Source organism: Bombina bombina, chromosome 1 (assembly GCF_027579735.1).
Source record: "Bombina bombina isolate aBomBom1 chromosome 1, aBomBom1.pri, whole genome shotgun sequence".
Taxonomy (NCBI): domain Eukaryota; kingdom Metazoa; phylum Chordata; class Amphibia; order Anura; family Bombinatoridae; genus Bombina; species Bombina bombina.
Genome location: NC_069499.1, coordinates 1358771472 through 1358794189, shown reverse-complemented (window position 1 = coordinate 1358794189; position 22718 = coordinate 1358771472). Strand labels below are relative to the sequence as shown.

Here is a 22718-nt window from a genome sequence, read left to right as displayed (position 1 = left end):
ATCTGATTACCTTGTATCTAAGCCTCTGCGGACTGGCCCCTTTTTTCAGTTCTTTTGACAGACTTGCATATTAGCCAGTCATTGCCCTCTCATAAATGACCACACGGGTGTGAGCAGAATGTTATCTATATGGCACACATGAACATGAACTATGGGGGGGGGAGAGGCGGAAAGAGGGAGGCCAGTTAGGTTATTGCAGTAGTCAAGTCGGCAAATTGCAAGGGAGTGTGTTAGTTGCTTAGTGGGGTCAGCGCTCAGAAAATGACACATTTTGGAAATATTACGGCTGTGGTTGCAGCAGAATAAAGAGAGCAATTGGATGTGGGGGAAGGAGAACAGATTAGAGTCAAGTGTTACTCCATGACAGTGGACTTGAGGTGATGGGGAGATAGTGATGCCATCAACAGTGATAGAAAAGCCAGAAATCCGAGTAGAGCTAAGGGGGGGGGGGGGGTTAAAAGGAGCTCAGTTTTGGACATGTTAATCTTCAGGCGATGAGAGACCATTTAGGGAGAAAATCCAGATAAGCAGTCACTAACATGAGAAAGGACAGAGGGAGAGATAGCAGGGGTGAAGAGAGAGATCTGAGTATCATCATCATCATGGTGATATTTGAAGCCATTGCTGTTAAGTTTACCCAGTGAAGACGTATAAATGGAGAAGAGTAGAGGATCCAGGACAAAGCCTTGAGGTATTCCAACTGACTGAAGCATTGAAGAGGTGTCGCCCCCAGCAAATGACACAGAAAAGGACCTGTGAGAAAGATAAGAGTGGATCCAAGAGAGAGCAATGTCCCAGAGACCAAGAGAGCTAAGAGTCTGTAGGAGGAGGATGTGGTCAACTGTGTTGAAGGCAGCTGAGAGGTCAAGTAAGATAAGTATGGAGTAGTAGTCATTACTTTTAGCAGAAAGATCGTTAGTAACTTTGCTGAGTTGGAAAACAGCAAGTGGGTTAGGCGGTCGTAAACTAATTACTGTAGTATAAGACAACTAGAATAGTTAGCAGTATAAAATATTTATACAATTTAGCTATACCAAATATGCTTAGTAGTCCATGATGGGGCATGTTTTGAAGCCATCTCAGGTAAACCCCTCTGGGCTGGATATAATATGGTACTGGTTTGGTCATCTCCAAAGTTGTCTGCCAGCCCCTTATCAGTCTAGCCCACTGTTCAAACAGTATGCTCTGTGTATTGTGTTTAATCCCTTTTTTTGGCAAAATCTCATATGTAAACGTTGACACATGTATCACTGTGAATGATTGGTTTATTGTAATTGTAATAATGAATAATAAATACAAGAATAATATATTTTTATATACAAGAAAATATCTTATATACACAAACAATTTGATGAATCTGCTACTGTTTTAATTGGATGTCTTTGATTTGTGATACGGTTGGCCAGTCCCATTATTTTCCCACATCTGTGGTTTTTATCAATAGTAGAAAATTACAAAAAACTAAATTGCAACCTTGGCATAAAATTCAAAATTCTTTTGAGATGATTAAAAACTCCTGATGCTACTTTTGTTACTTTTGAAACCCAGAATTCCCTGACAGTTTTTCAATATTTCATGAACATTCTGCTGAGACCACATAGCCTAATGTCTATTTTTGCTTCAATTTAATTCAGTATCTAAAATGTGTTCATCACCCTTTTTAGTAAAAAAAAATGCCAAACTGGCCCGTGTTGCCATGTTCCTGCTATACTAGTGTCATAAGTCTGATACACTGTATTGTATTATCTCATAGACTGTGTCATAAGTCTGATGCACTGTGTTGTATTTTCTCTTCCAGAGGAAGAAGAGGAACATTGTGAATGAAACTAAGTATGTTGAATTGGTGATGGTTGCAGACAATAGTGAGGTGAGTGAGCATTTGGGTTGGGGTGTCCTTGTGACTGGACCAAGTAATCATCAATTTAATTTCATTCTAGTTCAAAATGTTCCACGGAGACCTTAAGAGCCTTCAAACAAGGATGCTGGAGATGGCAAACAAGGTTGATGCGGTAAGTAATAAACGTACTTAAAAAGTCTATTTCCATCTAATACGAGTAGAGTCCACGGCTTCATTCATTACTTGTGGGAAATACAGAACCTGGCCACCAGGAGGAGGCAAAGACACCCCAGCCAAAGGCTTAAATACCTCCTCCACTCCCCTTATCCCCCAGTCATTCTTTGCCTTCCTAAGGTTGTGTCTGAACACAACATTAATCAGGAAATTGTGGTTCCTTCCTTGTGTCCTAAACAGTTCTTCGAAGGAACGGTTACTTCATAACTTGGATGTGGTTTGAGTCTTGAAATATAATCTTCTGGCAACGAAGGATTTCAGACAGACTTCAGCTTTGTTTGTTGTCTATTCGAGGAAGCGCAAGGGGCAGAAGGCTTCTTCTACTTCCCTATCTTTTTGGCTGAGGAGCATGATTCGTTTGGCTTATGAGTCAGCGGGACATAAGCCTCCTCAGAGGATTACGGCTCACTCCACTAGAGCTGTGGCTTCTTCTTGGGCCTTTAAGAATGAGGTCTCTATGGAGCAGAATTGTAAGGCGGCTACCTGGTCCTCCTTACATGCCTTTACAAAGTTTTACAAATCTGATGTTTTTGCTTCGGCTGAAGCAGCTGTTGGGAGAAAGGTTTTGCAGGCTGTGGTACCCTCAGATTAGGGTCCGCCTCCTTTTACCCTCCCGTTTTTTTCATTTAGTGTCCTCTAGAGCAGTGGTTCAAGCTAGACAAGTTCAGGGCCCGGTAATATATATAGTGAGCAGCAGGGGCAGGCTGATCAGCCAGGCGGCAAATAGGACCTGGGCCAAGGGACCAGCAAGTAGGGGGGCCCACAAATGGCATCTCCACGGATCCTGGTGCGTTCCTTAAGCTGGAGTTTTCAGTTGCCTCATCAGTAACTAAGCAAAAAAGTGTGGGTTTAGTGGGGGTCGTGGCAGGGTCTGTCGCTGTGAGGGCCATGGAGTGTGGGGTCTGGCCCTGGAGGTTGGGTGCCCTTTCTCTGGACCTTAATGTTGTGGGTCCTGGCTCTGGAGGTTGAGTGGCCTGTTGGGGCCAGGGCAGGGAGGCCACCATGTTCATTTGCATAAAATGTAATACATTTTGGTCAGTGTGAGACAGTGTTCCTGGGGGATTGATTGGTCTCAGTCTGCCCCTGGTGTGCAGTGGGGGCATGACAGGTCGGGGCCCACCAGCAGGGCTATCACGGCCCGGTACTGGGCCACGGCCCGGCTGTTGAGAAACCAGGCTCTAGAGCTTGGGTATGTGTTTCCCACAAGTAATGAATTAAGCCGTGGACTCTCCTCGTATTAGATGGAAAGCATAAATTATGCTTACCTGATAATTTAATTTCCATCGTTACGAAGAGAGTCCACGGCTCCCACTCGGTTCTCCGTTGGGCAGACCTAAATTTATTTGTTTGTTCCTCTGGCACCTTTTATATCCTGATATTTCTCCTACTGTTCCTTGTTCCCTCAGCGGAATGACTGGGGGATGAGGGGAGTGGGGGAGGTATGTAAGCCTTTGGCTGGGGTGTCTTTGCCGCCTCCTGGTGGCCAGGTTCTGTATTTCTCACAAGTAATGAATAAAACCGTGGAGACTCCTCGTAACTATGGAAATGAAATTATCAGGTAAGCATAATTTATGTTTTTAGTCATTATAAATAATATTCTTTGTAGAATTACAAACATGTGCAAAAGTGATTTACTCCCAGCTCAGTGCAATAGGGCTTTTCTTAATTTCCCCCCAATAAGATTGCTATGGTACTGTTATGTGTCTTACTACATTTATAAGCATGCACAGTTAAAATGCACTGCTTAATGATGAAAAAAGTATAATTTCTCACATACTTGTGATAATGCATGGTGTTATTAATAATTTATTGAACCTTTTTCAATCTTCCTACTAATAGCAAGATTTATCTTTGAAGGTCTCTTATTTTTGTGCCTTAAAATGCGCACACATGTTATTAATGCCCCTATTTATTGTAAAACGCGCCTAAAATAGGCTAATTTAAAAGTTAAACTCTCCTACTGCGTTCACCTTGGCGCATAGGAGCAGCCAAAAAAGGGTTAAATTAAATTGCAGCATTCGTATTTTCTATTGTATACCTTGGTAAATCGACTAGTTACTCATTTATCCTTTTTTGCGCTTAGAGTATATGTAAAGGGATACTTGAAAAGCAAGAATGTAAGCTTAGGTGCCGGCCCACTTTTGGTTCAGCACCTGGGTAGCACTAGCCACCAATCAGCAAGCGCTACCCATGGTGCTGAACCAAAAATGGGCCGGCTCCTTAGAACAAAGAAAAATTTATAATAGTAGTAAATTAGAAAGTTGCTTAAAATTGCATGATCTATGTGAATCATGAAAGAAAAAAATTGAGTTTAGTATCCCTTTAAAGTTATCATTCAAATGCATGCATTAAAGTTTTCCATAAGTACTGTGGAGAGCAGCAATAGAAATCAATTACCATATATACGAAAAAAGATATTTTGGAGCTGCTGCACAATGTGGAGATAACATTGTACAGTACCTACTTTGCAGTAAAGAGTTTAAGACAAAAATATGAGGCTTTATTATTATAAATATATATATATATATATATACACACGTTGATTGGAGTAGTCGTGTTAGTCCAGAGATTAAGATATCAAAATAACAAGAGTATTGCACTGAACAATGATACTTTTTTATTGGACTAACTATACATTTATAAGTTGACAAGCTTTCAGAAGAATTCCTTCCTTTCTCAAGTTTGAAGCAATAATGACCAATTCAATGGAGTTTACAGATTATATTTTAAAACACAGTATGGCTAAAAAGAACAGAAAGTTTTATAGAGGTCTGAGTGCAGGGAGAGGAGGAGGTGTCCAGTGTAGGAGAACAGACAGGGAAATATATAGTTTTACATAGAGCATATTCTGACATAAAGTCACTATATATAACTATGTCAGTATATGCTTTATGTAAAACTATATATTTCCCCTGTCTGCTCTCCTATACTGAATGGTTTTATTTTATATAATCTTATTTTCTGTGGGGGAAAAAAACAAACATTTGTATTTATTTTTTAAAAAAGGAATGATTGTAAAATAAATATATTTTATATACAATTATGGTGTCATTTTTTAATGAAAAATGTTGCACTTTAAAATATACATTTCCTTCTTAATATAAGGAGAGTCCATGGCTTCATTCCTTACTGTTGAGAAATACTGAACCTGGCCACCAGGAGGAGGCAAAGACACCCCAGCCAAAGGTTTAAATACCTCTCCCACTTCCCCTATTCCCCAGTCATTCTTTGCCTTTCGTCACAGGAGGATGGCAGAGAAGTGTCAGAAGATTTTGAAGTTGTTCCTTAGGACAGGTATCTGCACTTCGATATGGGACTGGAATTTTAAGTAGTCTTGTCAGTCTCTCAGTGAGAGCATTGACGAAAGTTAGTGTCTGGAGATGCAGGGAGAGTCTTTCTGCGAACCCATCCAGACTGCCTGCTAACAGTTCCTTAAGCAATCAGTGTTGACGAGTTTCACTGCCTGCTTTTTCTTCACTCAAGTCCATGTCAGGAGCGATGCTACAAGACTGTCATACTCGAGAGGCTTTGTTTCTGTTCCACAGCATGGATTCTGGTAAGATTGTTTACATTTTTTACATATGTTGAAAACACTAGAAGACAGGGTCACAGTGTGACTCCTTTTTATCTTAATAGAATCATGGGTTAATATCTCCTGAGGGAGGTTATTGAACAGTGGGGATTAATCAAATGTGATGCTTTGATTTTATGCTGCTTTATGTGTGAGATTTCATGGGCTCATAGACTGTTTGTTAGGTGGCTAGAACACACAGGTTTTACATTCACTTTGCGCAGCTTGTAGCCTGGCATGCTTTTTCTCATAGCAGGGGCTGTCCCTGCCTTGCGCACCACGTGACCAGGAGTGGTCACACTTTCATTTTCTCTTTCCTGACCGAGCTAGCTGTCGGAGAAGACGTTTTTTCTGTTTGCTTGGGTCTAGGAGGTGGTGAGTGCCCCAGCCATTGGGAGTATAAAGGTGCCGTTTTTGTGAGAAATAAAAAGATCGTTTTTATTCTGTGTCCTACTGTCATTAGCGCAAGATATGGAGGATTCTGATATTCTTGAGGGTACTCCCTCTATTCCAAATAGTAATACCTGTTTATATTGGAGGCCTTGGTATGCCCGCCCTCTCAACTATGTTCCATATGCATCAACAAAGTTATTATGTCTAAGAAGGTTAACCCATTTAGTACCACTGAGCCATCCACCTCTGAGGGCTCGCTGTCTCGTAAGGTGCATACCCATCAGTCATCTTCCTCATCACATGCAGCTTCTCGTAGCATGCCTGATCCTTCATCTGGAGGGAGCCTTTTACCATCAGACATTTACCGCACAGTTAAAAACTGAGGTGTCTGAAGTTCTTAGTGCTTTACATTGCCCTGCCAAGCGCAAGCGAAAAGTTAAACATAGCTCTCCTATCCAGGGGTCTTAAAGTGATTTATTGTATTTATCTATTTTTTAAATATCCAAGGATGGGTCACACACTGAGTCTTCAGAGGGTGAAATTTCTGGATCGGAGTCTGCTACCTCTAGGCCTCCTGCTGCAGAGAAACCAGCCTTTAGATTTAAGTTTGAACACTTACGTTTTCTTCTAAAGGAGGTTCTGTCTACATTAGAGGTTCCAGAGGCCAAGCTGCCTGATGAACTTTTGATTCCTAAATTAGACAGACTTTATAAGGACAGGGTAGTGCCGTTAACTTTTCTTGTACCTGTAAAAATGGTGAACATTATTAAGAACAAGTGGGATAGAATTGGATATTCCTTTTCCCATTCGTCTTCCTTTTAAAAAATGATTCCCAGACTCTCAATTGGAGTTGTGGGGTTCCGTCCCTAAGGTGGATGGTGCTATCTCCACACTGGCTAAGAGTACTACTATCCCACTTGAGGATAGTTCGTCGTTCAGAGAGCCGATGAATAAGAAGATGGAAACTTTTCTCAGAAAAATGTTTCAGCATACGGGATACTTGTTTCAACCAGCAGTGGCTGTTGCCTCGGTTGCTGGAGCTGCGGCCTACTGGTGCGACTCCTTATCGGCGCTCTGTCTGAAATCCTGGTCTGCGGATATGACTTCTAAGTCTAGACTCCTTTCCCTTCCTTTTAAGGGAATTTTTTTTATTCGATCCAGGCCTGGACTCCATTATCTCCACGGTTAGAGGGGGCAAGGGTGCCTTCCTACCGCAGGATAAAAAGAATGGTCTCTCCATCCCAAGTGTTTGGGGAGATATGCTACAGGTGGGGGACGCTAGAGATAGACTTTATAGTGTCTCCTCTCAATACCAAGCTACCCAGATATGGGTCGAGGTCCAGGGATCCTCAGCCGGAGCTAATAGATGCATTAGCAGTGCCTTCATCTTAATCTACCTTTTTCCCGCTGTTACCACTCCTTCCTCGTGTAGTGGCCCGCATCAATCAGAAGCAGGCATTAGTGATACTGATTGCTCCATCATGGCCGCGAAGGATGTGGTTCGCGGATCTGGTGGGGATGTCAGCTTCTCCTCCATGGAAGTTACCTTGTCGCAGGGATCTGCTGGAACAAGGTCCTTTTGTTCATAAAAATCTAGATTCCCTGAGGCTGACTGCATGGAGATTGAACGCCTAATCCTAGCCAAGAGAGGTTTTTCTGAGAGGGTTATTGATACTCTCATTTAAGCTTGTAAGCCGGTTGATCGTCGCATCTATCATAAGGTGTGGAGAACCTATTTATTCTGGTGTGAAGAGCGTGGATTTCCCTTGCATAAAGTTAAGGTTGCCAGGATCCTATCATTTCTCCAGGATGGACTGGAGAAGGGTCTTTCTGGTAGTTCCCTGAGGGGACAGATTTCGGCCCTGTCTGTTTTACTGAGGCTCTCGGAGCTTCCAGATGTTAAGTCTTTTGTTAAGGCTCTGATTAGGATCAGGCCCGTGTTCAGATTTAAGGCTCCTCCCTGGAGTCTGAATCTTGTTCTTAAGGTTTTGCAGCGGGCTCTGTTTGAGCCTATGCATGAAATTGACATTAAGTTGTTATACTGGAAGGTTCTTTTTCTCCTGGCTATTGCTTCTGCGCGCAGAGTATCTGAGATTGCTGCCTTGCAATGTGAGCCTCCTTTTCTGGTGTTCCATTCTGATAAGGCTGTCCTACGTACTAAGTTAGGGTTTCTCCCTAAGGTCGTGTCAGACCACAACATCAATCAAGAGATTGTGGCACCTCGCTGTGTCCTAATCCTTCTTCTTTGAAGTAACGTTTGCTTCATAATTTGGACGTAGTTCGAGCTTTGAAGTTCTAGCTTCAGGCTACTAAAGATTTTAGACAAACTCCTTCCTTATTTCTTGCCTATTCTGGGAAGCGTAAGGGGCAGAGGGTCTCTGCAACTTCCTTGTCCTTTTGGTTAAGCTTAGCTTATGAGACAGTGGGACATAAGCCTCCTCAGAGAATTACGGTTCATTCTACTAGAGCAGTGGCTTCCTCTTGGGCCTTTAGGAACGAGGCCTCTATGGATCAGATTTGTAAGGCGGCTACCTGGTCCTCCTTACACACTTTTTCTAAATTTTACAAGTTTGATGTTTTTGCTTCTGCTGAAGCAGCCTTCGGGAGAAATGTTTTGCAGGCTGTGGTGCCCTCAGATTAGGGTCCGCCTCTCTTTTTGTCCCTCCCGTTTTCATTCAGTATCCTCTAGAGCTTGGGTATAAGTTTCGCAACAGTAAGGAATGAAGTTGTGGACTCTCCTAATATTAAGAAGGAAAACATAATTATGCTTACCAGATAGTTTAATTTCCTTCTGTATAAGAAGAGTCCATGGCCCCCGCCCATGTTCTCCGATGGGCAACCCAATAAATTATATTTTTCTTCTGGCACCTTTTATACCCTGATATTTCTCCTACTGTTCCTTGTTCCCTCTGCAGAATGACTGGGGGATATGGGAAGTGGGAGAGGTATTTAAGCTTTTGGCTGGGGTGTCTTTGCCTCCTCCTGGTGGCCAGGTTCAGTATTTCCCAACAGTAAGGAATTAAGCCATGGACTCTCCTTATACAGAAGGAAATTAAATGATCTGGTAAGCATAATTTATATTTTTAGTACTTTTGAGTTTTTCAGTGAGCCGAACTAACAAGAAAATTTGCTCATTTTCAATGATAAATCAAGCGCATATAATAATTAGACAGGATAAACTGATCATTACATCGCCTAAATTCGTCTACAGAAAGTGCAAAAAAATACTACCATTTTTGTTTATTATAAATGTTGACGCACAGATGCGCTTCTCTGAAGGCGCGCAGAGGCAAATTATAAGTAGAATCTTGCTCTAAGATGTAAAACTAATCTTGACACCTCCTCAACAATAGATGATACAAACATATTGCAAACATGTGGAATTGTATGAAAAATAGTGATATAATTTTTCTGAAGGTTTAACCAATGGTTACCACATGAGAAGTCTATTTATATGTAGAAGTATATGTATATCAACTATCATATATACTATTTTAAATTCATATTTTTATATTTATCAATTTAAAATTGTGATCAATATGATACCAATTCTAATACACATTAACTATAACTGTGATGCTGGTTTTCGTATAGGATACCATATTTAACAAAGAAAGATCTAAGCAATTAAAATGTGTCAGTCAGTACATAATTGTATATAAATGTAGGATATAGAATGCTATAGTAAAGACATTCATTAAAAACCCTTCAAAGACACTCTATGTGTAAAAGGACGATAATAACTATATTATGCATAACAATAAATATTTCTCTTTTTATTTATATTGGATATATTTCTATGCAGGAGCAATATGTTAAAACCCTACTATATGGTTGCGTGTGGATTGAACTAGTTGTGAGGTTACATAAATGCTTGGAGGTCTATATCTACTTTTAACCCCTTAGGTTGTAGTGCATTTAGTTCATAGATCCAATAGGTTTCTTGTTGACATAATGGGAGTAACCTATTTGAATGAACATTTGGTGGTATCTAATTAATAATTTGAACAGATAAACATTTGGGATCGGAGTTGAAACATCTGAGAAAATGTGCAGGGACACTATGAGTTTCCATTTTATTTTGGATGTTATTGACATGTTTATTGAAACATTTCCTCATCTTCATTTTCGTTCTACCTGTATAGATACGATTACACCTACAGTAAAGCAAATAACCTACATATGTGGTATTGCATGTATACCTATGTTTAAATCTATATTGTCTGGTGTTGAATTGGCAAATGTATTTCCCTTTCTTATATGATTGCTTATTTCACATATAGGTGAGGAACATTTCCATGTGCCATTCAGTCTTATGAGCCAGTTGGAGTAGATGTCTTTTCTTCACTTTTAATTGGACGTAGTTTAGAGGGGGCTAGGATGATTTTCAGATCCCCAGTTTTTTTTTTATATGTTATTACTGTTTTTTCACCTGTTACCTTATTAAGTATGGGTTCAGCCTTTAAGGATCCCCAATGTTTATTAAGTATGGTCTGTATTTGTTTGCTTCTTTAGCTATATGTGGAGAGGAGTGTAATGGTATCACTATTTGGTTTCCCTTTCTATTAGGCCCTAACATTTCTACCCTATCCATGTTTTTAACCTTTGTTTTCAGCTAGGATGTTGTGTTTATAGTCCTTCTCTAAAAAATGTCAGTCCTCATCGAGAGAGCAATTCCTTCTCACTAGTTTATTTTGAATTTTGTTAAATGGCCACTTTTTGCATTCAACAGGCCATTTTTATCTGTGGGTTTAAGATAATTTCTTACTATAATTCTCCTTTGGGAATCATGTTGTAGGGTTAGGTCTAAAAAAATGTATTTCTTCCTTATTGACTTTACTAGTAAATTGTAGATTTAGATTATTGTGATTCATGTGTTTTATAAAATCATATACCTCTAGTTGTATTCCCTTCTATATAATAACAATGTTGTCTTTATAGTGATGATGGTCAACAAGTTTATCTATGTGGGGATTATTGGACCAAATATATTGTTTTTCAAAATGGCGCAAAATGTGGTGCCCGTGGTTGTCCCCTGAATTTGTCTATAGAAAACTGATTTAAAGGTAAAATAATTATGTTCTAATATGAACTGTATTCTTTTAATTATAAATTCCAAATGGGTTTTTGGAATATTCCAATTATCAAAGGCCTTGTAAACTTCCATAATGCCAAGATGATGGGGGATACCTTGTAAACTGCCATAATGCCAAGGTGATGGGGTATACAAGTATAGAGGGATGAAACGTCACATGTTTTTTTTTTTTTAATAGTATTTATTTATTGGTAGCCAGTGATATTGATACTTAAATGCAACATTTCATCATTGCGTCACACAGGACTCTTTTAATACATAGTGTGTAAACAAGAAACAATAGAATAAAATGAAAACAATAGACTCCATGCCATTATAGGTTGTCTCACATTACACTTCTCTATCTATGAAACATTGTCTAGTTTGGCTTTTTTTTTTTTTATAGAAACCATAAAAAACATGGAAAGGGGAGGGAAGAGAAAAAAAAGGGCAGGGAAACATACGTTGTCCGCTGGTATCTAGAACATCTGTACCCCCCCTGGTATAAATGAAATGATTCATATACAATTTGTGCTTGAATTCCCTTAAAAATCTGAGCCAGACTGGGTGGGCGATTAGCAGTCCAATTTTTAACTATATAATATCTAACTATCAGTAATATAATGGTATTCAAAATGCATATCTGAGAACTACCACTAGGGTTGGACACTAATAATACGATATCTTCCAGAGGAAAAAAAAGGTCATGTTATAAATTTTATTAAACCAAAATTGTACTTTTTGCCATAGTTGTTTAATTTTAGGTCAATACCAGAACATATGGGATAGGTCCGCTTTGGGATTAAAACAACGAGGACAAACAGCAGGTTTGGTCGGGTAAGATTTGGATAATTTGTGAGGAAATAGATAGAAGTCATTAATGAGTTTCATGTGGGATTCCTTCCGGCTCACAGAAATTGGACGTTTAGCAATAGTAACAAAGCTTTGTTTAATTCTATCCACATCTATTGTAGGAATGATGGGTAGCCAACAGCTACACAATTTATCGAAGGCTAGTAAACTTTGTTTGGTGAGAATAATATCATACATTAACGAAATCGATGCATTACCAGATATAAATTTCTAGATGCAAGTTTTGACCTCAGACCACACGACCTTAGTAGTGAGATGCCATTTTTGCGAGCGAATATAGTGTCGTATTTGAAAATATGCAAAACAATTTGTACGAGGGAGAGCAAAATGTTGGAAAATGATCTTGCACGGGAGAATCTGATGGTTCTCATCCATCAATTGTCGGATATCTTTAAGACCTTTTTCCAGCCAGAATCTAAATACCTTTTGATTTGTACCAGGAGTAAAAAGTGGGTTACCTATTATGGGCAAAAACTCTGAGAAAGAAAAATTGATATTCAAAGCGGAGCAAAACTTGCGCCAGGCTCCAATAATATTTTTAATCGATATAAAGAGAAGCGACAATCGAGGGAAGATTCTGCGGTGTACAATGTAATATCGTCTTTAAGGACCATGGAGCAATAAAATACGATTCCATATCAATGGAAGAGAGCATACCAGCCCAATTGTACAATCTAACATTGGGAAGAGCTAGACCAGCTGCTGAGTATTTTTGTGAGAGTCTATTTAGAGAAATAAGAGGTTTCTTAGATTTCCAGATAAATTTAGAAATCCAAGAAGAAAGTTTACGAAGGTCTTTATTTAATTTAAAGAGTGATAAGTTTTGAAGAGGATACATAATACGCGGAAAAATTGTTTTAATTAAATGTATCCATGCCGTAATGGAAAGCGGAAAAGCTGCTCATAACTCAAGATCTTCTTTGATTTTCTGAAAGAGTGGTATAAAGTTTGCTTGGTACCAATGCTTAGAATCTTTATGTATTTCTAAACCAAGATATTTAATAGCATCTACTATTCTGAACGAGAGCTTTGGAGGTTTTGAGATGTGTTTACCAACCCACATAAATTCAATTTTCTCCAGATTAATTTGATATCCTGCAAAAGAGCTGAACTCATATAGACATTGCAATATGCATGGAATTGATTGTGACGTGTTTTGTAAAAATATGAATAAATCATCTGCGTACAATAGGGTTTTTAAACTTTGGGTACCAAGAGGCATCCCAATTAAAACATCTCTTAATCAAACTGCTAAAGGCTCCAAGGCGATATTAAATAGTAGGGGTGAAAGTGGATACCCCTGTCTAGTTCCCTCTGCAGCGTTATTTTAGAGGATAGAGTGCCATTGATAAGGAGAAAAGATATTGGTTTCTGATAGAGCTTATTAATAAATTGAACAAAATTGTTGGTAAAGCCAAACTTTGCCAACGCTTTAAAAAGATGTGCCCAGGATATGCAGTCAAATGTTTTGACAGCGTCTAGCGTATGAATAGCTAAATCCATGAAAGGGCTCTTCTTCTTGAATTGATTTAGGTTCCAAGCATAATCAACGAAAGTTATTAAGTACGTTTTTAGCAGGATTTCTGGATAACATAAAACCGGACTGGTCCGGGAGAATAAGTTTATCTAAACAGGAAGCAAATCTGAAGGAGATATTGGAAGCCAAGATTTTGTAATCCGTGTTGAGCACAGAAATAGGTCTATATGATGCTGGGTTCTCTTCAAAATCAATGAAATGTTTGCTGCTGAAAAAAGGGCTGAAATCGGATTGTCTGAAATAAAGTAACTATTAAAGAGTTTCTCTAAAATTGGGATTAACTCTTCATCTAGACTCTTATAATATTCTGCTGGGAGCCTGTCTGGGCCAACAGCTTTGTTACGTTTGGATTTATCGATTGCTTTAAAAATTTCTTCCACAGTAATAGTAGCATTAAGATCTTCTAAATCCTCATTCTGTAACCTAGGTAATATAGTCTTTGACCAAAAATTATCTTGATTATAAGTGTTTACGTCCACCTCAGCATAGAGTTGTTGATTGTAATTGAAAAAGACATTACTCATTTCTTTTGTATCTGTAAACCGGTTATCCCCATCTTGAATAGCAGATATGAAGTTTTTTTCTTTCTTTCTATTTTTTAACAAGTCTAGCTAGATTCTTTGCTGAGCAGCCATGAAAGCTCCCAAAATGAAGATTAATTTTGTCTTCTTCTTGTACTTTTTGCATTAAGAATATATCTCTCTCTTTCCTCATAGCAAGATATTTATGCCAGTTTCCAATATAACGATCCATATAGTATTTGTTATAGGCATTTCTGACTTAAATAGTTAATATTGTTTCGTAGGCCCTTTTTTATTCCAAATATCAAGATATACCTTGATTTAACCGCGTAAAACGGCTTTAGAGGCCTCCTAAAAAAATTATATTTTGTTAACATATGAAATGTTGTGTGCAATAGTCCTTCCATTTCTGTTTTAGCCATAATACATACTTAGGATTATTATAAAAATGGCGAGGATAAAAAAACACTGCGGATTTAACTTTAGATTTATCCTGCTGATAAAGTAATAAAGAAATGATCGCGTGGTCCGATATCAAGATCTCGCCTATTCCGGCCTCCGTTTTAAGAATGGATAGAGACTTGGAAACTAAAAATAAATCAATCCGAGAGAAAGTTCTATGAGCTTTGGATTCACAAGAGAAGAGTAAAACATCTCGCCAAATTTCAACTTAGAATTTAATAAAATATTTAGAACTTTTCTTGTTTTCTGGAATTTTTTTCTGTGATAATCTGTCAAGTTCTGGACATAGTCATATTAAAATTGCCTCCTACGACCAAGTTCTCATTTATAAAGGGAAATACTTTGATTTTAATATTCTCCCAAAATTCCACTGAAAATTTATTTGGTATATATATATATATATATATATATATATATATATATATATATATATATATATATTACGAATAGTAAACTTAATATTATTTATTAGGATTTGCAATATAATAAATCTAGAAGTGGGATCTAACTCCACATGTAAAATCTGATAGTCAACCAATTTGTTTATTAAGATTGCTACTCCACATTTCCTATTTGTGGATGAGGTAGTAATCACCTCTCCTACCCATTTTATCTTAAGTTTTACAGCTTCTTGATCATTAAGATGCGTCTCCTGATGGAAGACAATATCAGGGTTAAATTTAGCCAGAGATTTAATGATAAATTTACGCTTCATGGGGGAGGATATCCCTCCTACATTCCAAGATAACATTTTAAATCCATTATTACACTAATATAAGATAGACCCTTCTACCAACGGACTTGAGGAAACAGGGGGGGGGGGGGAGAAAGAAGAGAGAGAGAGAAAAAAGGGGGGAAGAAACAGGGACACCAAATGAAGCTATTCCAGGATAGACAATACTTATATCAAAGATTCTCTTAACACAGAATAGCTGGCTTACAGCAAGAAACAGGTTATACCAACAAACAGAAAAAATTCTAAACCCATTAGATAATATGAGATTTATACTAAAATTGTAGCAACATATTATTTAGAGGCCAAATACTCTTTGACCTTTGCAATATTCACAAAGACAAGCCTAGACCCATTGTCCTCAACAATCATTTTTGCAGGGTATATCATACGCGCTTTCAATCCTGTGTTTATTAATTGAGTGCAATAAGGGGCCATCAGCTTCCTTTTCATGGAGGTTTCGCTAGAAAATTTGTGAAATAATAAAATCTTGTTGTTTCCAAACATAAGGGAATCACTTTTTGAAATAGTTTCAACAACTCTAATTTATCCTGAAAGTTTAATACTTTAAATATACACATTCTACTCCTAGAGGCCCTATCTGTATGGGGTTTCCTGGGACACATTCTATGTGCTCTTTCTATAGCTAACAGTAACTGTTGGGATGGGATACCTAGGGCCTAGGGGTAGTACAACCGAGGTAAATTTTATAAGGTCATCAAATTCCAGAATTTCAGGGAGGGAGGCCCACTATTCTAATATTGTTGCGCCTTGAGCGGTCCTCCAGATCCTCAAGGCACAACTGCAAATTATTCATTTTAGAATCTTGTTTAGAGATTGTTATCTTGAATATTGACCTGATCTTCTAACTCAGATATCCTGTTCTCTGCCTCTAGCATTATAGTTGAGAACTGTCTAACCCCGGAGGAAAGTGAAGTTATTTCTGAGGAGATTGAACCAAGTTCTTTTTTAATCATGTTGAATTGTGGAGAAAACAGTTCAGTTAATTGGGGTATCAATGTTTGCGTATCAATTACATTAGGAATTGTATCAGAAGTGATGTCTAAACTGACGTTGGGCATCTTAGATTTCTTGTCTTTAGCTGTTACAGGCATTCTGGGTGAAGTGAGTTCCACCTGAGTGACAATTTTTTCCATTAAATGTGCGCTGTGAATATTTATGTCAAGAAAATACTGAGAATGTTTTTTTGTTTTTTTTAAGACAAGAAAAGTTTGTGATATTCTTGAGTAGAGGATAAGAGTCCTCAACAAGAGAAGGAATATGTGAATAAATCGTGATACAGGCCTGTATTAAGAATAAGTAAATATACTCTGTGTCTAGCAGAATTGTCTCCTTATTCCTAGAGAGACTTAAACAAGTAAATTAAAGAGAAAATCCTGATCTGTTTCTAATTAGCTAGATATGGCAAATACCTAGGAACAAAGCTCATTTAAATCAGATACATAAATAGAGATTGCATTAAACTGTGTCTATGTGTAAGTAGATCATAACAAAAGCAGACTCAGTACAAAATTGCACAATAACAAGACATTTCTTCCTCCTATGTGTAGACCACTAAATACAAAATAAAGCGGGGCTTTCCCAAACTTTTTATATTCTCTCCTTAGCTAGAGGTGTACATCTGAGAAGGATAATACCACCCAGCCCTTGGAACACAATAACTTTTTTTGCTGAATTGTGTTATACCCCTATATGAAAACATTAACTGGTATATCACTAGGCAGGTACATATGTCCCGTATAATAAGAAAATAATTCCAGGATCAGCAAATTAGCTTCACTTACATACACTCTCACAGTTTAATATATGTCCACTGAGTGCAAACTTGTTTCCGTTAGAACAAAGAGGGAGCTGTCTGTGTGGCCGTAGATCAACATGTCTACATTCTCAGCAGGCCGCTGGAGTCGACAAGAAAGACCGTCACCTGCAGTCCCAAGAACCCCACTCATTAGAATTACTTTACAGCTTTTTCTCCAGGTCCCAGCTCTTCCTCGCAACACGGCTGCTTCTACCGGACTCCTGTCCATCCACCAGATGCGGATAAGTGTATTTCCGTGTGATCACCACTTTGTTCTGTAACTGCTCCGTATACTGGCGACCTGTCTTAACTTGCAGCTTCTTAATCAGAGAAAAAGTTCTTGGAGGCCTCTGTTTTAATAGCTCCAGCGACTTAACCAGAGTATCAGTTTTATGTCTGGTAGCCCCAATAGTTCTGTGTCAATGTTAGGGCTGCAATTCAATCAGCGTATCACTTAAACAGGTAACAATTGCTCCCTGTGATTTCCTTTATCCTCTGGCAGCAGGCTTAGTGCTGAACAGCTTTGTTTAGTAGAGATAGGGCCTGCCCCACTCACCAACAGCTCCTGTCACAAGCAGCACAACTAGCCACGAACCCTTGACTACCGAACCTCTGCGGCGTTCCTCTGTGATGGTAAGGATTTCCTTGAACAACGAACCTTTAGCCTGTAACCGATATATAGCTCCTCCAGCGCACCTTATCTGGCTGCAATGCCTGCTGTGTTTTTTTTTTTTTTGTTTTTTTTTACTCGGGACTACTGCAGGGTTCTACCCTAGGACACAGTTAAAACAACTACGGCAAGACCGCAAGCCAAAACGGCTCAAGATTACTCCCAACGCAGGCGGGCGAAAACCCCGCAGAGTGCCACATAAAAAACCCCCGACAAGCTCTCAGGGCTAAGTGGCGAGAAATGGGGACGCGATAAACTGGCGTTCGGCTACAATGCCGACATGGAGCTTGCAGCTTCAATGCTCCTCCCCCAACGGAAGTCTCCTACATGTGCATCTTTTCATTCTATACTTTCAAATGTATTTATGGTATGTGTTGTGTGTTTTAAATATAATTTTGTATTTTGAACTATTGGCTGTAAAAAGTGATCAATGCATATTGATGGGTTATTAGTAAGAGAACCAATACATGGCACTATTGGTCTTCCAGAAGGGTCTACTAGAGATTTGTGGACTTTTGGTAAATGATAGAAGATAGGGATCCGTGGATTTGTAGACAAGAGAACATTTAAAATGTTTCTAATGTAATTATTAAACCATCCCTTTCTAAATTCAAAATAGATTGGAACTCCTTTTTGTATTTGAGTGTAGGATCAAATCTTAGAATTTCATATGTATTGGTATTAATTAACAACCTATTGGTCTCTTTCAGGTAGTAGGCGCAGTTTTCAATGACTGCCCCACTCCCTTGGTATCTTCATCAAGGCAGCTGACAATCATAATTTTTTAGGTTAAATAGCGTTGATCTTTCTTTGGAAGTGAGGTTGTCATTGAATCTGTTTACCCAAGTATCTGTTTTATTATTCCATAATTTTTGTTAGATCTTGACACACTAATTTATAAAAAAATTAAATGCACTATCCTTGTGCATTAGTGGGGTAAAATGAAGATTTTCTCTTAAAATCTGTATGTAGAATTGGATGATCTGAATCATCGAAACTGAGGTCAAGTAATTGGGTCATAGAAATTTCTCCCTCAACTTCAATTGATCTTTCTAATGTTTTTGGGGACACATTTTCTAAGTATTAAAGAGTAATCAATGTACCCATATCATAATTTCCCAGAGTTGTTACTTGTCTTGTGTTGACTTGAGGCTGATTTTTCTTATATAATATTGCGTCAAAGTCAACTTCCTGACATATTTTTTGAGATCTATATCTTTGGGGGCAAAACTTAAACCTTTAGCTAATAAACTAGGTTCACTGTTATTTAGGGGACGATCAGAGAGGTTGAAAATATTTCAGTTTTTTTTCTTATAGTGCTTTCCTTGTTTTCTCTCTCTGAACTTTACATCCCCCTCCTCGCTTGTTTGCCTTCTTTTTAATGGTGTGGTGTTTGTTGGTATGTGGGGTATATTTTGAGACCTGTATTTTTTCGTCTGTGGAGGGCTTTTTTGCCTTAATGTGATTTTCCCTTAAAAAATGGGCAGAGGAGGAGTATTTGGAATAGTGCCTCCTTTCTCCTTGTTCGGTGTATCTTTTATGAGGCCTCTGTTTGTCAGAATTATCTCTATATGTGTAGACTGGTTTTTGGGTTCTGCTGGTAATTCAACTTCCTCTAATTCAAATGCAGGATACTTAAAGATTCTAAGAACTATCTGAACTATATTATGTAGAATGTCATTGTCTAAAAGAATAAGGTCCTGCCACTCTTTGGTATCCTGAGCTTACCTTACTCTGACAAAGGATTCCAAGAGAACTAATTTGATAATAGAAGTAATTGGAAAGTTTTTTTTAAACATGTCATGCTCTATACAATTAATTAAAGTTTCATTTAGCCACCAATCAGCAAGTGCTACCCAAGTGCTGAACAAAAAAATGGGCCAGTTCTTAAAGGGATAGTCTACACCAAAAATGTTCTTATTTAAAAATATAGATAATCCCTTTATTACCCATTCCCCGTTTTTGCATAACCAACACCGTTATATTAATATGCTTTTTACCTCTGTGATTACCTTGTAGCTAAGCCTTTGCAGACAGCCTCCTTATCTAAGTGCTTTTGACAGACATGCAGTGTAGTCAATCAGTGAAGACTCCTAAATAACTTCACGGGAGTGAGCACAATGTTATCTATATGACACATGTGAACTAGCACAGTCTAACTGTGAAACACTTTCAAAATGCTCTGAGCTAGGAGGCGGTTTTCAACTGTTTAGAAATCAGTTTGAGCCTAGCTAGGTTTAGCTTTTCAAAAATGCCACCAAGGGAACAAAGCAAATTTGATGATAAAAGTAAATTGGAAAGTTGTTTAAAATTGCATGCCCTATCTGAATCATGAAAGTTTAGTTTTGACTTTGCTGTCCCTTTAACCCCTTAATGACAGAGGACGTACCAGGTACGTCATAGAAAAAACTTCCCTTAATGACAGCTGACGTACCTGGTACGTCCTCTGTTGTCTGCAGTGCTGGAAGCGATCTTGATCGCTTCCAGCTGCTTACAAGGTATTGTAGTGATGCCTCAATATTGAGGCATCACTACAATCCCCCATTTTACATACCGATGCAGAAAGGGCCACTCTGTGGCCCCATCTGCATCGGCTATGTATGTTTTACAATTACTGCCTTGGTGGGTGCTGCTTTCAACTTGTTTTCCATCACTATGTAAAATACTAACCGATCTTGTTTATTTTCAGTTTACTCCCGGTGTTGCGGTTGCGGCTGCGGTGGGGGGGGACGGGGGTGGCGTGAGCGCGGGCTCGCAAAATTTACAACAGCCCACTCAAAAAAAAAAAAAAAAGATCGATCTAGATGCAGTGGCATCTTTTTTCTGTAATAAGGGATCTGGGAGGGGGAGGGTTGAATATTATTTAGGGGGGCCAGCTACACTACAGCAAACATATATTTTTTATTAAAAAAGTTAAAAAAAAAAACTATTTTGGGGGGCAAATTGGGTACTGGCAGACAGCTGCCAGTACCCAAGATGGCGGCATATAGACAGAGGGAGAGGGTTAGAAAGATGTAAGGGGGGGATCAGGGAGGTTGTGGGGTAAGGGGGGATCTATCACTGCAGACTTTATGCCAAAAAATAAAAAAAATTAAAAAAAATATTTTTATTTCAGTACTGGCAGACTTTCTGCCAGTACATAAGATGGCGGTGACAATTGTGAGGTGGGGAGGGAAGAGAGCTGTTTGAGGGGGATCAGGGGGTGGGATGTGTCAGGTGGGAGGCTGATCTCTACACTAAAGCTAAAAATTAACCCCACAAGCTACCTAATTAACCCCTTAACTGCTGGGCATATTACAAGTGTGGTGCGCAGCAGTATTTAACGGCCTTATTACCAAAAAGCAACACCAAAGCCATATATGTCTGCTATTTCTGAACAAAGGGGATCCCAGAGAAGCATTTACAACCATTTGTGCCATAATTGCACAAGCTGTTTGTAAATAATTTCAGTGAGAAACCTAAAATTGTGAAAAATTTAAGTTTTTTTTTTTTATTTGATCGTATTTGGCGGTGAAATGGTGGCATGAAATATACCAAAATGGGCCTATATCAATAATTTGGGTTGTCTACTACACTACACTAAAGCTAAAATTAAACCTAAAAGCTCCCTAATTAACCCCTTCACGGCTGGGCATAATACACGTGTGGTGTGCAGCGGCATTTAGCGGCCTTCTAATTACCAAAAAGCAACGCCAAATCCATATAGGTCTGCTAATTCTGAACAAAGGGGATCCCAGAGAAGTATTTACAACCATTTATGCCATAATTGCACAAGATGTTTGTAAATAAATTCAGCGAGAAACCTAAAGTTAGTGAAAAAAATTGTGAAAAAGTCAACAATTTTTTTTATTTGATCGCATTTGGCGGTGAAATGGTGGCATGAAATATACCAAAATGGGTCTAGATCAATGCTTTGGGATGTCTTCTAAATATAAATATATACATGTCAAGGGATATTCAGGGATTCCTGAAAGATATCAGTGTTCCAATGTAACTAGCGCTAATTTTGAAAAAAAGTGGTTTGGAAATAGCAAAGTGCTACTTGTATTTATGGCCCTATAACTTGCAAAAAAAGCAAAGAACGTGTAAACATTGGGTATTTCTAAACTCAGGACAAAATTTAGAAACTATTTAGCATGGGTGTATTTTGGTGGTTGTAGATGTGTAACAGATTTTGGGGGTAAAAGTTAGAAAAAGTGTGTTTTTTTTTTTCAATTTTTTCCTCATATTTTATATTTTTTTATAGTAAATTATAAGATATGATGAAAATAATGGTACCTTTAGAAAGTCCATTTAATGGCGAGAAAAACAGTATATAATATGTGTGGGTACAGTAAATGAGTAAGAGGAAAATTACAGCTAAACACAAACACTGCAGAAATGTAAAAATAGCCATTGTCATTAAGGGTAAGAAAATTGAAAAATGGTCCGGTCATTAAGGGGTTAAGCTTAGATTTTTGCTTTTCAAATAAAGAAGAATTGATAAGGAGAGAGAGAAAGAGAGAGAAAAACAGAGATGCTTTGACGTAAAGGGAATCTGCTCGTTCGTTCGTTCGTTCTCTCTCTCTCTCTCTCTCTCTCTTTCTTTCTTTCTTTCTTTCTTTCTTTCTCTCTCTCTCTCTCTTTCTCTCTCTCTCTCTCTCTTTCTTTCTCTCTCTCTTTCTTTCTTTCTCTCTCTCTCTCTTTCTCTCTCTCTCTTTCTTTCTCTCTCTCTTTCTTTCTTTCTCTCTCTCTCTCTCTCTCTTTCTCTCTCTCTCTTTCTCTCTCTCTCTTTCTTTCTCTCTCTCTCTTTCTCTCTCTCTCTTTCTCTCTCTCTCTCTCTCTCTTTCTCTCTCTCTCTCTCTCTTTTTCTCTTTTTTCTCTCTCTCTCTCTTTCTCTTTTTCTCTCTTGTTCTCTCTTTCTCTCTCTCTCTTTCTCTCTCTCTCTCTCTCTCTCTCTTTCTCTCTCTCTCTGTCTGTCTCTCTCTCTGTCTCTTTCTCTTTTTCTCTCTCTC

General features: G+C 38.4%; 1 protein-coding gene across 7 annotated transcripts in view; it reads left to right on the top strand.

Moving 5' to 3' along the window:
* Positions 1-22718, top strand: part of ADAM15 (ADAM metallopeptidase domain 15) — a 288661-nt gene that overhangs the window by 52610 nt on the left and 213333 nt on the right. For all 7 annotated transcript variants that reach the window (XM_053703491.1, XM_053703477.1, XM_053703467.1 and 4 more), the window contains exons 7-8: positions 1799-1867; positions 1938-2009. In XM_053703491.1, coding sequence (XP_053559466.1) covers positions 1799-1867; positions 1938-2009 — 141 coding nt within the window. The remainder of the gene's footprint in view (positions 1-1798; positions 1868-1937; positions 2010-22718) is intronic.